The sequence below is a fragment of the Henckelia pumila genome, chromosome 1, assembly GCF_033568475.1.
Source record: "Henckelia pumila isolate YLH828 chromosome 1, ASM3356847v2, whole genome shotgun sequence".
NCBI lineage: Eukaryota > Viridiplantae > Streptophyta > Magnoliopsida > Lamiales > Gesneriaceae > Henckelia > Henckelia pumila.
The window spans coordinates 74,421,692-74,436,465 of record NC_133120.1 but is presented as its reverse complement, the minus strand read 5'-3'; the positions used below and the strand labels follow the sequence as shown (position 1 = coordinate 74,436,465).

Genomic DNA, 14,774 nt, shown 5'->3' with positions numbered 1-14,774 from the left:
ATGCTACCACGGCGGAGAATTTTGTTGACTTGTCTCTCAAAAGTCTGCATAAATAACGGAGAATGGATATGAGGGATTTAAATGCTACTACTTTGGTTGAAGCATGACGACGTAATTGGCAAGCCTTTGTCAAACAACCTCCCAAGGCTGTCATGTCTATTGTTCGAGAGTTCTATGTCAATCTAATGGTGAAGCATGAGGAATACAAAGTGAGAGTACGAGGGAAAATGGTGGCGTTTGATTATCAAACTATCAACGCCATGTATCAAATGCCAAACATTGAATTTGATTATTATAGGCTTTTCACTGAGAATGAGTTCCTAGCTGCTGCCGTGCTAAATGCACTTTGTATTGAGGGTGCCGAATGGAAATTGAATATGAAAGGTGTCCCTGTTATTTGTTATCCAGATTTCTTAATCGGGAAGATAATAATTGGCATGAGTTTGTAGCCATACGCATATTGCTATCGGGCCACACTTTTGATATTACGGTGGACAGGGCAAAGTTGGTCTATTGTCTAGTTACAGGAAGGACGATTAATGCGGGTAAAGTGCTTCAGCAATCCATTTATGCTGCTAGTAAAAAATCTCCTCTTAGTAGTTTGGTCCATGTCTCATTGATTACGGATCTTTGTCGTTATGCTGGAGTGACTTGGGAGGCAACTGAGCAACTTCATCCTACTCGTGGACCAAACTGCTAAGAGGAGATTTTTTACTAGAACTAGTTCGGACACCTTTTGAGGCGAGATACGGGTATACTGTGACTTAGGGATGATTTAGGCAATTTTTTTAAAAATTGTTTGTGCCTTTCAAGCTACCCAATGATTTAATTATCCTTAGTACCTTGTTTGAGCCGAATTTAAAAACGAATGGCATGCGTGACAACGTGCGATAAACCCCCATTCGACATCATTTCAAGGCCCATATTTACTATCTAATGACAGCCTAAACACTTTTTTTAACCTTAAGGGAGTAAGTTTGAATGTAAAAATTTTATGCTCCTAATTTTAATTGAGAAGATGGAATGAGGTATGGAGAAATGGTGGATGCGGCCAGTGGTGAAGTTTTCGTCTATAAAACTCCAGTACAAGCAAGGAATCTAATCGAGAGTATGACCGACAATTCTTAACAATTTGGAACCGTCAGGAGTGATCCAACACCCAGAAGGAATAATGAGGTAAATGTTTCTTCCCTTGAACAACAACTGATTGATCTGACGTCTCTTGTACGTCAAATGGCTGTAGGGAATGGACAAAATATGAAGGTTTGTGGAATTTACACTGCAAGGGGACATGCGACTGACATGTGTCCCACACTTCAAGAGGGATCGGCTGAGCAAGTCAATGCAACAGGAGGATTTCTCGGACCTCCACAACGGAAGTATGATCCATACTCCAACACATACAATCTTGGTTGGAAGGATCATCCAAACCCGAGATATGGGAACCCGCAAGCAATTCAAGCACCACCGCACAATCCAGTTTATAGGCCGCCGTACCCCCAAAAACCATAGCATCCTCAAGTCCCCACGCCTGGTGAGTTTCTAGATAACATTGTTAAGGATCTTGCTACTAATACTGCCGCTTTTCAACAGAAAACTCGAGCAAGTATCCAAGTTGGAGGCACTGAATTCGAACAGCTTACCATCACAGACTGTATTGAATCCGAGGGAGAATGTGAGTGCAATCACCTTGAGGAGTGGAAAGGAGTTGAAGGTTAATGAAGAAGTGGTAAAAGAACCAGTACAGAACAAAGATGAGCAGGAATCCAAGGTAGAGGAGGACGACACAATTCAGGAAGCACCTAGAGGTAAGTTCCCTCCTCTTTCTGAGTATAAACCTGTAGCCCCTTTTCCCTTAGCATTGAAAGAGTCTAGGAAAGATGAAGGAATTAAGGGGTTATATGAAGTGTTTTGTAGATGCGAGGTAAATATCCCTTTGTTAGATGCTATTAAACAAGTACCTCGTTATGCTAAAATTTTAAAATAATTGTGTACTGTGAAGAGAAAACAAAAGTTAAAGGGATGTCAGAAAGTTGAATTGGGAGAACAGGTCTCTGCCGTAATTCAAAAAAAGGTACCTACAAAATGCAAGGATCCAGGTATGTTCTCAATTCCTTGCAAGATAGGAGATGTTCAGCTTGATACAGCCATATTAGATTTAGGAGCGTCGATCAATGTCATGCCATATTCTGTGTATGCTTCCTTAAAACTAGGATCTTTGACTGAAACTGGAATTGTTATTCAAATGGCTGATAAATCTACAATTTTTCCAAGAGGAGTGCTAGAAGATGTTCTTGTGCAAGTTGACAATTTGGTCTTTCCTGCTAATTTCTATGTGCTTGATATGAAAAATAATGATTTGAATAGTCCAATTTTACTAGGAAGACCATTTTTGAAAACTTCAAAATCTGTTATAGATGTGAACAATGGCACTCTCACTATGGAGTTTGATAGGGAGGTTGTTAAGTTTCATATTTTTGATACCCTGCAAATTCTTGATTTTGTGAAAGTGTTGTTAATAATCTTGATGTCATTAATAACTTGTCGCAAGAACACAAGAAGATTGTGAATGAGAATAAAGTTAAGAAGGTTATTGCAAGACCTATGGAGAATTTTACTACTGAAAGTGTTCGTTCTGAACTGCAGGCACCCAAGAAATCCAAGAAGAAGAAGCAAAGACCAAAAATCTCTACAAAACTGCGCAAGTGGGTGAAGGTGGACAAGGGAACTAGATATGAACCACCTTGATGAACTGAAGCATGCAGTCGAGCTATACACTGACTGTAAATTTAGCGCTAACTGGGAGACAACCCAGTGTTTTTTATTTTCTTTAGTTTTTATCTTTCATTTTGTTTTTATGTTTATATTTGTTGTTTTTAGAAACCCAATGCCGCAACCTCCGCAGTCAAAGTTTCAATATGATTCTTCCGTGATGCTGTCAGACGTTGAAGAGGACAGTGCCAACACTTAAACCAAAGGAGTTTCGTTTTTTTTTTTTTTGCATTGCATTGTGTTGAGTAGTTTGTTTGTGTTTTGTGTTTTGACGCATTGAGGGCAATGCTTCATTTAAGTGTGGGGGGATGTATTCATATTGTTGCTTTTGTTTTGTTTTATTATTGCATTCATTTTTTTTTTCGTAGGCATGAGTTGAGGATGAGATTTTTAGCCTATGATGAGGTATTTAAAAAATAATAAAATTTTTGAAAAATTTTACTCTTGATTGGATTTGAGAAACCGTAGGTTGTTTGTTGAATTTTCCAAGCACGTCTGTTTAACCAGTGAGTTGTAGCGATGTATTTGATATTGTGAATGTCTGTTGGACCATTGCACGACATTAGGTGTTTGTGTAACTTGACGGTTCTTAAGTCTTGATAATCTTATTGATAGAGCATTCACTCTCTTGTTTTTTTTTTCTGGAACATGTTTTTGAGCAATTGACTCTATCCGGGTTGCGAGCGAGATGTTTGAAATCCTATTCATCTTGTTTGTGGCTAAGTCTGCGGGAAAAAAATAATAAAATGGGGTTAAGCCTTGAAAAAAAAATCTAGTAAGGCATCAGTTCCATCCGGGCTATAGACGAGGGGATTAAAATTCGAATCTTATCTAGTTATAGCTAAGTTTGCGGGTAATTATTGGGACTATCAAAAGATCTAGATAATTGGTGCGTATTTTGCTTGAGAGAGTTTATGTTTTGTTGATGGATTGTTGGGAGGAGAGTTCTTGATTGTGAGGCTTACACTGAATTGTATTAGGTCGGCGAACAGTCTTGAAACTTTGTCTTTTGAAGTTGCATGTAGCTGGGGTAACATGACACACACACACGTTCGCATTCGACTGAAAGTGTATGAACTTGTTTTAAATATAAGTGGTTTTCTCTGAGGCTATATTATTGCATAATTCTCCTTACTTATGTGTCTGTTTTGTTTCATTTTGTTTTGCATGACTTACTCGAGGGAGAGTAAGGGTTAAGTGTGGGGGAGTTTGATAGTTATGTTTTTATTGCATTTGTTAGTGTCATTTTGTTGTCGTTTTGCATTTGTTTACGTGTTTTATTTTTGCATTTTGTTCATATTGCATTTTTCGTGTTTGCATGATTGGTTTCTCGGTTTTGTGGTTAGATTGTGCATTTTTGCGGATATTTGGAAGGAACTTTGGAGTCATAGAAATGTTGGAATTTCTGAAGAATTTTTGGCCGCTCGATCTGCAGGAGTTTACCGATCGAGCGGAGCATGTTTTGCGAAGACAGTAGGCTCGGATATTTTTGGTCGCTCGATCTGCAGAAGTTTACCGATCGAGCGGCGCGCGTGTTTTGAAGTCAGTAGCCTTGGGATTTTTGGCTCGCTCGATCGGCCAATGTTTACCGATCGAGCGGGCGTCACTATCCGGGAAGAATTTTATATTTTTGGAAACTTTTTTATTTTAGACTCTAGGCTTTATTAGACTCTTAATTCCGTTTTTTAGGATTATTATCAGATTTGGAGACTCTCTCTTGGAGGCTAGGTTTTGTTCTTCAATTTTCTCTCAAGTTTTCTTCTTTTATTTGAATTATTCTTGACTTTTCATGAATCGTTGTGGCTAAGTTTTAATACTTGGTTGAGGGAGACAAAACCTTGATATATTTTATTCATGAGATTCGATTCGTAGTGTTTAATTCTTGTTAAGTATCAATATTTGATCTGGTTTATTTCATGTTTGTATGCGAGATTTTAGGATTGGCCATCTTAGTATTTTGCTATGCAAACCTAAATTAGAATTCAAATCCGTAATTGTTTAAATAATCTAATTTGCGAAGCAACTACGTTTGATATTTTCTGCTGTTGAATTTATTAAATTGTAGGATCAATTATTGACTAGGCTAAATATAACCGCTGGTGTTTGTGTTGTCTAGGTTCGTCAGTTTTACTAGTTTGAATGCTACCGTGGATTTAAATCTAGATTGTTGTTATCTGGGTTAATTTATTGGTAAGGGTTAATCTAGAATGTTGTTTTCTAATTAACTAAAATTAAGATGAAACGAAAATTTGATTTTCGATGGCGGATATTTAATAGGATTAATTATTTTTAGGAAATCGATGATTGAATGAATGAATATCAAGGGTGTAGTCAATTGATACCAAGTCTCGTCTCTTATTGATTTCTCCAGTTAAATTTTTATTCTTGCATGATAGTGATAATATTAAATTTTTAATTGCTTAAATTTCTAGTAGTTAATCTCAATCTCAAACCCCCTTTTATTTATTTCCAGTATTTTTAAGAATACAAATAAATTTCACTTTTCTCGTGGAAACGATTCCTACTCTCACTACTACATAATTTATTTATCTGATTGGAGTCGGATAATTTGGGCGTGACGACTGAGCGCTACCAAATTTTGGCGCCGTTGCCGGGGAAGGCGTTTAGTTTATTTGTGTTCTTGTTTTTATTTTTTATTTTATATTCTTTTCCCAGTGCTTTTCGGGTTTGTTAATGCTTACAGGAGAATATTCTGAAGAAGAATTCCCCTACGACACGGAGATTGAAAGAACTTTGCACAGGCGAAGGAGAGAACTCCGTAGGCAACAACAAGAAGACGCTGCTCGAGCTGCTTTTCCAGAATAAGAAGAGATGGCTGCTAATGCAAATCTGAGTCTTCGACAACTTGGCACTCCTGATCTCACTAAGCAGCCTTTATGCATTACTTTTCCTACTCTAAAAAATAATGCTAATTTTGAATTAAAATTTGGACTGATACATCTATTTCCTGTTTTTCATGGTCTTACATGTGAGGATCCGCACAAGCACTTGATGGAATTCCATGTCGTATGCACCAGCATGAAACCACATGGAGTGACAGAGGAGCAGATCCAACTCAGAGCCTTTCCTTTCTCTTTGAAGAGTGCTGCAAAGGATTGGCTATACTACCTACCTTCTGGATCCATCACCACTTGGACGACACTGAAGAGAATTTTCTTAGAGAAATATTTTCCAGCTTCAAGAGCGGAAAACATCAGAAAGGAAATTTATGGCATCAAGCAGCAGATGGGAGAGTCACTGCATGAGTATTGGGAGCGTTTCAAGAAACTATGCGCTAGCTGCCCGCAGCACCAGATAAGTGAACATTTATTAATTCAATACTGCTATGAAGGGTTGTTGTCTCATGACAGGAGCATGGTGGATGCGGCCAGTTGTGGAGTTTTCATCGATAAAACTCCAGTCCAAGCAAGGAATCTGATAGAGAACATGGCCGCCAATTCTCAACAATTTGGAACCGTCAGGAGTGATCCAACACCCGGAAGGAATAATGAGGTAAATGTTTCTTCTCTTAAACAGCAACTGATTGATCTGACGTCTCTTGTGCGTCAAATAGCTGTAGGGAATGGACAAAATATGAAGGTTTGTGGAATTTGCACTGCAAGGGGACATGCGACTGATATGTGTCCCACACTTCAAGAGGGATCGGCTGAGCAAGTCAATGCAGCAGGAGGATTTTCCGAAACACCACAACGGAAGTATGATCCATACTCCAACACATACAATCCTGGTTGGAAGGATCATCCAAACCTGAGATATGGGAACCCGCAAGCACTTCAAAACACGCACGCCGCTCGATTGGTAAACTTCTGCAGATCGAGCGGCCAAAAATTCTTCAAAAATTCCAGCATTTCTATGACTCCAAAGTTCCTTCCAAATATCCGCAAAAATGCACAACCTAACCACAAAACCGAGAAACCAATCATGCAAACACGAAAAATGCAATATGAACAAAATACAAAAATAAAACACGTAAACAACTGCAAAACGACAACAAAATGACACTAACAAATGCAATAAAAACATAACTATCAGGTATACTGTGACTTAGGGATGATTTAGGCAATTTTTTTAAAAATCGTTTGTGCCTTTCAAGCTACCCAATGATTTAATTATCCTTAGTACCTTGTTTGAGCCAAATTTGAAAACGAATGGCATGCGTGACAACGTGCGATAAACCCCCATTCGACGTCATTTCAAGGCCCATATTTACTATCTAATGACAGCCTAAACACTTTTTTTAACCTTAAGGGAGTAAGTTTGAATGTAAAAATTTTATGCTCCTAATTTTAATTGAGAAGATGGAATGAGGTATGGAGGAAAGTAATAAGACGAAGGTAGTTTTGAAAAAAAAAATGCTATTGAAAAGAGAAAAAGATGAAAAATGAAAATGAAAACAGTGGTATAGCGAAGTTGATGTAGATTGAGAATGAAAAGGAGTTGCAATTCATTGTTTGATCATAGCTTGCTCCCTTCTTTGAACTGTTTTTCATCATTTGTAGCCATGAGCCCGGCCTGACATTACAAGTTGATTAAGTCCTATTGAACGAGTCACAGTCGCCTAATATACTAGTGGAGAAAGGGTGCGAGAACTTAGCTTATGGACAGTCGAGAGACACTTTTTTTTATTATGAATTTTTAATCAAAACACGCACGTACTATTCTTCTTTGCATTAAATCGATTCTGAGTATTTTGATTGAGATTTGACTTCTCTTTGAACCCGTATTACTTAAAAAGTCCTCATGATCTTTGGTTGTGTGAATTGAATTTGAATGAAGGTGTTTTGAAACGTGAGTTGCGGGAATTGTGAATTTATGCGGTTGACCAGTTAAATGATTAATTTTTCAGTGTTGAATGGGTTGGATGAAATTGGATTTAAATATTTTTGAACTACTTCTGAGGTCATTTGTTCCAAAGTATTATGTGGCTTTCATTGGTTGATGTTGAGGTTAAGTTCTGGTGTTGTTTTTGATAAATTTTGCTCGTGACTAGCAAAAGTTTAAGTTTGGAGGAATTTGATAAGTGCATTTTATGCACTTAATTTGGTTTTGATTTGAATTGAATTTTGCATTGTTCGAGCAGATTTATGCGATTCATACCTAATAGGAGACATATTGCAATTGATTATTACGGCCCATTCTAGGGTTTTATGGTGGACCTAGTTAGATGAAGACGTCTATGGCGGCACAGGATGAGGCAATTTGTGCCGCAAAATTGGAGGCGCAGGCAGCCAAAGAGGATGCACAGACAACCAGATAGAAGACGCAGCAGCTGCAGGTACGCATGACTCATATGGAGCGGATGATGAATAAGTTTATGTCTGCCTTTCAAAAATGTGGAAAGCAGAAGAAGCTGCAGCCCGTCGAGAACACATGTGTTCAAAGAAGCAGATACACTTTGCGTATTCAGGAACTCGCCCATCAGGACAACAACGATGATGGGGACGATTATTGTGGGGACCTCGGGTGCTAATCTCAATTATTAACCATCTTCAATAACAATGTGCACAAGTATACAAAAGAATCAAACAAATTTTTTTTTTTTAAAACTAGTGCATCGCTCGAGCGACCTCAACATGCGCTCAAGCGAGAGCAGCTCTGGAAGAACAAATGCACACAGCATTTGGAAACATGCTCAACATTAAAGTTGTAGATCTCTGTCTTAGCTTTCCAATGCCGCTGACCTCACTCAAATCAAAATTTTCAGTAAAAAGTTATACTCATTCTCCCAAGATGGGTTGGTGCAAAAATTTTTACAAAAATTACCAAAGACTACAACAATGTTCAAAGTTACTAGCATGTTACATAGTGCTTTCCTATTCATTTCTGATGTGTACCAACATTTAATCATATCAAATAAATTCTAAGATGATCTAAACACATGATTCAAGGTAGAACATAAAGCTCAAAGAATCAGAATCTTGTACATGTTTGCAAAGTGCAATATAACAAGAAGTTCAAGAATAGTTTCAAATCTCAACTAATCTAACATCTTCCAAACATCTTCTAAACATGTATTTAATAGCAAAATCTACTTCTTAACCCGAGTCACCACATCTAATCTTTCATTCTCTAGCTATCCCTGTCAAGTCTGACCAGCTCCTGCCCAACCTGATGCAATGCACATATACAAACAAAGCAACAACCGGATAACTCCGATGAGAATAAATCTCAGTATGAACGACATGCATATACATCATTTAAACATAATTAATATATATTCCATAATAATCTTATTTCACAAACATGTAAGAACATGTAAATCATCAAAGCATATTCGATTCTTAAAGTCGTATAACATATCTGTTCATCTATGGCCATATCATACCAAGCATACAAACACATTCACATCTTGAATGACATATAATAACATGCTAGAATTTATAAACGCATATTTTAAACCATAGAAATATCTAGGTTAATGAATAAATGCAATTCATGTTTTAAGAAATAGACTATCAAGTGTGATAACAATCAAATCTTGGTTTTTGGGATTCCAAGGAATAAAATCTTTAACTAACCACGGACTCTCCCAATCGAGGTGGCGTCAAATATCTTAATTTTCCTAACTTTGGTGCAACTATAGTGAGTCATATAGCTCTGGAAGCGAATCTACAATCCATGTTACTCAACTATAGTTCTCCAAACGTCATTTCGCAATCTAGGCCAATTTTTCCTCTATTCTTTTCAAGATAGGGTTCAAAATGAATGCAACATAATCTTGATGCATTAAATCATACAAATACGGATAAACATCTTAAACACACAATTCAATAATCATTCAAAGTAAAAATAACAAATAAATCACATAAGAGCACTTAAACAGATAAGTATGTGATTTTAGGAAACTCGATAATCAAAACGATCTCGAGTTGTTATTCCCATCTTACTTAATGTCTATTCATACCTTTCGATCTCGAGTATTAGATGATCCAAGTCTAGACAAATGATATCAAAGAACTTCTATCAAAATCTGCTCAAATCATTACAATCATTCAAGGTAAACTAGCTTCAAACCTTCTTCAGTTTTTCTCGGTTCAAAGGCTAACCGACTCGAAATCGATCTCTTGCAATTCAAATCTGAAATGCATTGATATACAACTCAATATCATCTTTTCAATATCATTTCAATCTTATTTAGACTCATTAAACTTATCCAATGGATCCAATAACCGTAATTCAAACCGGCGACATAACGGTTCGAAACTGGCAATTCGAAAAGCATAAGCATCATCAATACCACCATCTCAACACTATATCATCACCAATTCCACAATATAATTTCGAAATATACAGCCCCATATTTTCAAAATTTCAACAATTCTTTCAAAAATAAAAAACATGTCCAAACGACGATCTTTTTCTCAATTCTTCTTAGATATGATATCGTCGTATATACGAGAACACGTTTATACAATAAAATGTTAAATCTAACAACATCTTAAAATTCAAACATGATAGAAATTCATAAAACTTACGTCAAAACGTAGCACTTGGAGCTATGATCGCAAATATACGATCAATCGGAAATTCTATCGGAATGATCAATTTTTATCGGAATTGGAACTATGGAAATCGGCTTTTCTTCTTATTCTTGGATGAACTCTCGACTTTCTGATTCCATTCTGAAGGATATACACGTTCAATGCAATATTTATCACATGTGTCATCCACTTGCAAAGAAAATTGCAATTTGCTCCCTAAACTTTGGCATATATGCAAATCAATCCCCGGACAAGCGGTTTAATTCAATTTTAAATTCTAAATAATTTAAGAATAATAAAATTTAATTCTAAACTCTAAATATTCTCAAATTAAATATTCTCAAATTAAAATTAAATCATTTCGGACCTTATCGCATTTTAGTCCTTGAACTTCTCAAAATTTTCAAATTGGTCCTTGCTCGGATTTCATCCTCAAATTAAATCCTTGATATTTCTAATCTTGGAATTCACATCTTAAATTCCCTAAATATCAATTCAAATATTTTTATCTTTTAATTTAAGAATTTCGTATATTAAAATCTTAAAATCCGAAATCCTCAAATTAAATATTTTCGACCCGAACTTTAAATCTCTAATTCTGACATTTCTCAAATTCATATTTTCTCATATACGAAATTTAAATCTTAAATCCCGTAATTAATAACTTAATATTTTCGGGCCTTACAATTATGATGACGAGTACGACGACGACGAGACACAGTCCCCAAATTGGACACAGTTTAGGTCGTAGATTACTATATCGAACCGTAAATAAATGTTTTTAGTATTAATTTATTGTGAAATTGAAATTTCTTTAATCATCATCATCATCATCATCATCATCATCATCATCATCATCATCATCATCATCATCATCATCATCATCATCATCATCATTATTATTATTATTATTATTATTATTATTATTAATAAATCAATATAAAAAAATTCAATTTTAATTTAAATAATATATATATTAGAGCACGTTTTTTTTAAAAAATTAATATTCAGTTGATGCGACGGTTTTTCATAAACCATAACAAAAATTTGCTACGTTTTTAAATAAGCGTAGCAATGTATCCCGATGGAAGGTTTTCCGATGCGTCGCAAAATTCAATAGGCGATGATTTTTTCAAACGATAAAACCGTCGCAAATACCGAGAAATTTTTGTAGTGGAACTTTATATACGTTGATTTATTTAGCATTCCATTTCTAGCCCATGAGTAAGTTAACCCCTGGTTTTACCTTGATTTGATCTATACTCGACCTTTATCTAAGCTAGATATAGATTTTGCTCTTTCATTGTAACACCAAATTTATTTTGGAATATATATTTTTCTCAGTGAATTCAATATAAAATGAGAAGTTTAATCATATAATTCATTGAATATATAACTTAGAACCAATGATACCAACAATTACTATATATAAAATGAAATTCACTTTATAAGCTCGATTGTCATTTTAAAATTCAATCTTTTTCAAATTTCTTCTTAAATCAAATATTTTCCTCCAAATCACTTGAGCTCGAACCCACGCCAAGAATGATCTTAGGTTATGCTTTGATTGAATGATATGATTTGGAAGGAAGTATTTGATTTGTGAAGAGATCTGAATGCTAAATTTGAAATGACAATCATTTAGGATATATGTATTTCAAATTTATCATAATCACAATTGCATTTATATAAATGAAAGAAAAAAAAAGTGGAAATCCATCAAACATAGATATATATATCATCCAATCCGTAAAACATATTTTTTTAAAGATGTCTATAAAACATATTTCAAATTCATAGTTTCAAACATATCCGTCCAAGTGCAAGTTGTGCAACTTTGGTTTGCTCCACAACTTCATATTAGGTTTACATATAATGTGTGTTTCAGTTGTCAGTATAATATATATATATATATATATATATATATATATATATATGATAGAGAAATAATAATTTGGTAATTGCATTTACTTTCGAATAAAAAATATTTAACAATTCAAAAAGAACAAGTAATTAAAATGTACGATAAATATTAATTAATCCAAAATTTGTTCTTGTTTTTGGATACATCAATAGACTATTTAAAACAAAACAAGTACCAAATAAGATCTGACTTTATTGCCTTCTTTAAAAAATAAAAATAAAAATTAATGTTTTCGAAAAAGAAATAATTGAGGGAAACATACAGCAAATAAATTGAAACAGTACTGTACGCCAGTGCTCCAACACAGCCTGTCTCACTGTTTTCTCAAATTCACGAGAAGAGGGGGTCATAAAACATCGACTTGAAAATTTATATATATGAAAATAAGAGAATCTTGTGTGATGTATGTATCTCTATACTACTGAGACTACGTAATTTAATGGACAAACAACTAATCTCCTTTTAATTACATAAACTTATTCCCATTATTTTTTCGACAAAAATTATCATACTTGTTTATGAAGTGTTTTCCGATTTATGACAGCAACACTGAAGAAAAAAATTTACTGAACTGAAACGTATCTTCAAGAAATCAAATGAAGAAAACATAAAATATGATCCAATTCGAACATTAGATTTACTATATATATTCTTTTAATTTGCTCTTAATAGGTCTCTTGTGAGACTGAAACGATGTGCTCCCTCCTTCAGGTTTCTGTCGCTCGTGCACATCCCTCGATTTACCCTTCGCATGAACCAATGGACATCTAACTCATGTGAAATGGGGTTTTCTGGGTCAATCTTTTTTTAAAAAAAAAAACGCAATTCCGATATCCTTAATTATATATTAGTATTATTATTATTGTCATTATACCATAATAAATGTGTGAAAGAAAAAGAAGCTAAAATTAGCAGCAGATGATAGCTGTAAGGATGTGCCAGGCAGGAAGTCCATCCAGCTTGCTCAAGCAAAGTCACGAGTATATTGTCGCTGCCTGTTTAATTATTCTTTATTATTTCTAAATCGGTCAACTATATCCACCAGCTACGCCCATAAAATCCATTTAATGCAAATCAATTAGCTCCAGGTCTCCAATTTAATATCCTATTTTGTAATTTTTTTTTTTTGGAAAGTGAAAAAAATTATTAGTATATATATATTACTCATTTGTTAAAACAAAATCTATAATCACTTATTATGAGATGTTGCAATCAATCCCTCATATATGTAACTTGCTTTGGATTCGGAATCAAATATGGTTTCAAGTTATTAAGCCAAAATTATATTCATTTCGTCACAAATACACAACAAGTGTGTTTGTTTTTCCACGTATATTAAAAAAATCAGTAGAAAAATAATTACAAGTTTCTCATTTTAACCCTGTTTAATTAATTTATTTAAAGAATGGTGGCACTTTTTCAACTCGTAGTTAAACAGGCAGCGACAATATACTCGTGAATTTGCTTGAGTAAAAATACTAAAAATAACTTACTTTCTAATTACAGATTTGAGTAAAAATCCAAATTTAAAGGATAAATATTGGATAATGATTTTTTTTGATCAAATATAATGATTTTTTAGAATCATTACAAAATTGAAAATTGAGTGGTGTCACACATCTCAAGTGCCAGCTGGAGCATATCCTCTTTCAATTTCCCGCTCCCCAATGATCACTTTATTTCCCCACACACCCAGCCTGTACCCAATACACCTCAACGTCTCTCTTTCCCATTCATTTCTTACCCACATTTCCCAAATTACCCCCCCAATCCATTCAAATCTCACGTCCCTAAAATTTCCTTTGTATAAATTTAAATAGTATGTAATGACAACCGCCGTTACATTTTATTAAGACACCATTCAACTCACCCGAGTGAAAAATGATATGTTATTTTAAGGATGTTATCTTAATAATACATCAAATTGTGAATATATGTGTGTGAGGTATACATTTGTTTTAGTATATGGACCTCATACATGAGAAAGAATATTTATATTTAGACACGCTATTAGCAAATTGATTTTAGGATAACATGGAATTTTCAACTAAATGAGATGATAACTATTTTAGAACTCGGATCAAGTAATAAATAAGACGGAAAACCGAAAGTGGGTTTCCGTCACAATTTAATCGCGCCAAACTGGGAAGTAAACATTCGATGCGATGGAAAATGAGCGCTGTAGGTAGCAAAAACAAATTAAAGTTTTAATTTGTAACATGAAGAAGTAATTGATCCAGAAATGAGAAGGGCAAATTGGGGAGGTACACATGAGCAAATCTTTGCTGTGGGTAAGCTGTCTGTAATGCTTTTTGTTCTGTTGTGCTTTTGGAGCATTCATTTCACATCGAATCCCATGTATATTATAAAAAGAATTTCATTCCTTTATTTAAATTTTGAAACCATTAATATATTTATTACTAATTAATGAGCTAATATTACACTAGAAGAAGCGAACCGCGTACCGTGTCTCTTTCCGCTCACTTTCCTTTCCTTTGCTGTGCTATGTTTATTAATTATTATTAGTATTACATATGAATATTATGATAGTATAAATATGACACTCTTCCCTTCCA

At 34.6% G+C, this 14,774-nt stretch overlaps 1 protein-coding gene across 1 annotated transcript; it reads left to right on the top strand.

Moving 5' to 3' along the window:
- Positions 1–1,038: 1,038 nt before the first annotated feature.
- On the top strand, positions 1,039–2,971 carry LOC140865278 (uncharacterized). The gene is made up of 6 exons (XM_073269873.1): positions 1,039–1,108; positions 1,244–1,493; positions 1,594–1,924; positions 2,003–2,335; positions 2,647–2,705; positions 2,881–2,971. The coding sequence occupies exons 1-6, from the start codon at positions 1,039–1,041 to the stop codon at positions 2,969–2,971; spliced, it is 1,134 nt and encodes a 377-aa protein (XP_073125974.1).
- The last annotated feature ends 11,803 nt before the right edge of the window (positions 2,972–14,774 follow it).

What these genes read in the sequence shown, in the direction of transcription:
- LOC140865278 (XM_073269873.1), top strand. Translation starts at nt 1,039, where the DNA reads ATGGTGGATGCGGCCAGTGGTGAAGTTTTCGTCTATAAAACTCCAGTA. An exon ending in AGCAAGGAATCTAATCGAGA is followed by an intron (nt 1,109 to 1,243) that starts GTATGACCGACA and finishes AAATGGCTGTAG; the next exon opens with GGAATGGACAAAATATGAAG. An exon ending in AATCCAGTTTATAGGCCGCC is followed by an intron (nt 1,494 to 1,593) that starts GTACCCCCAAAA and finishes GCTTTTCAACAG; the next exon opens with AAAACTCGAGCAAGTATCCA.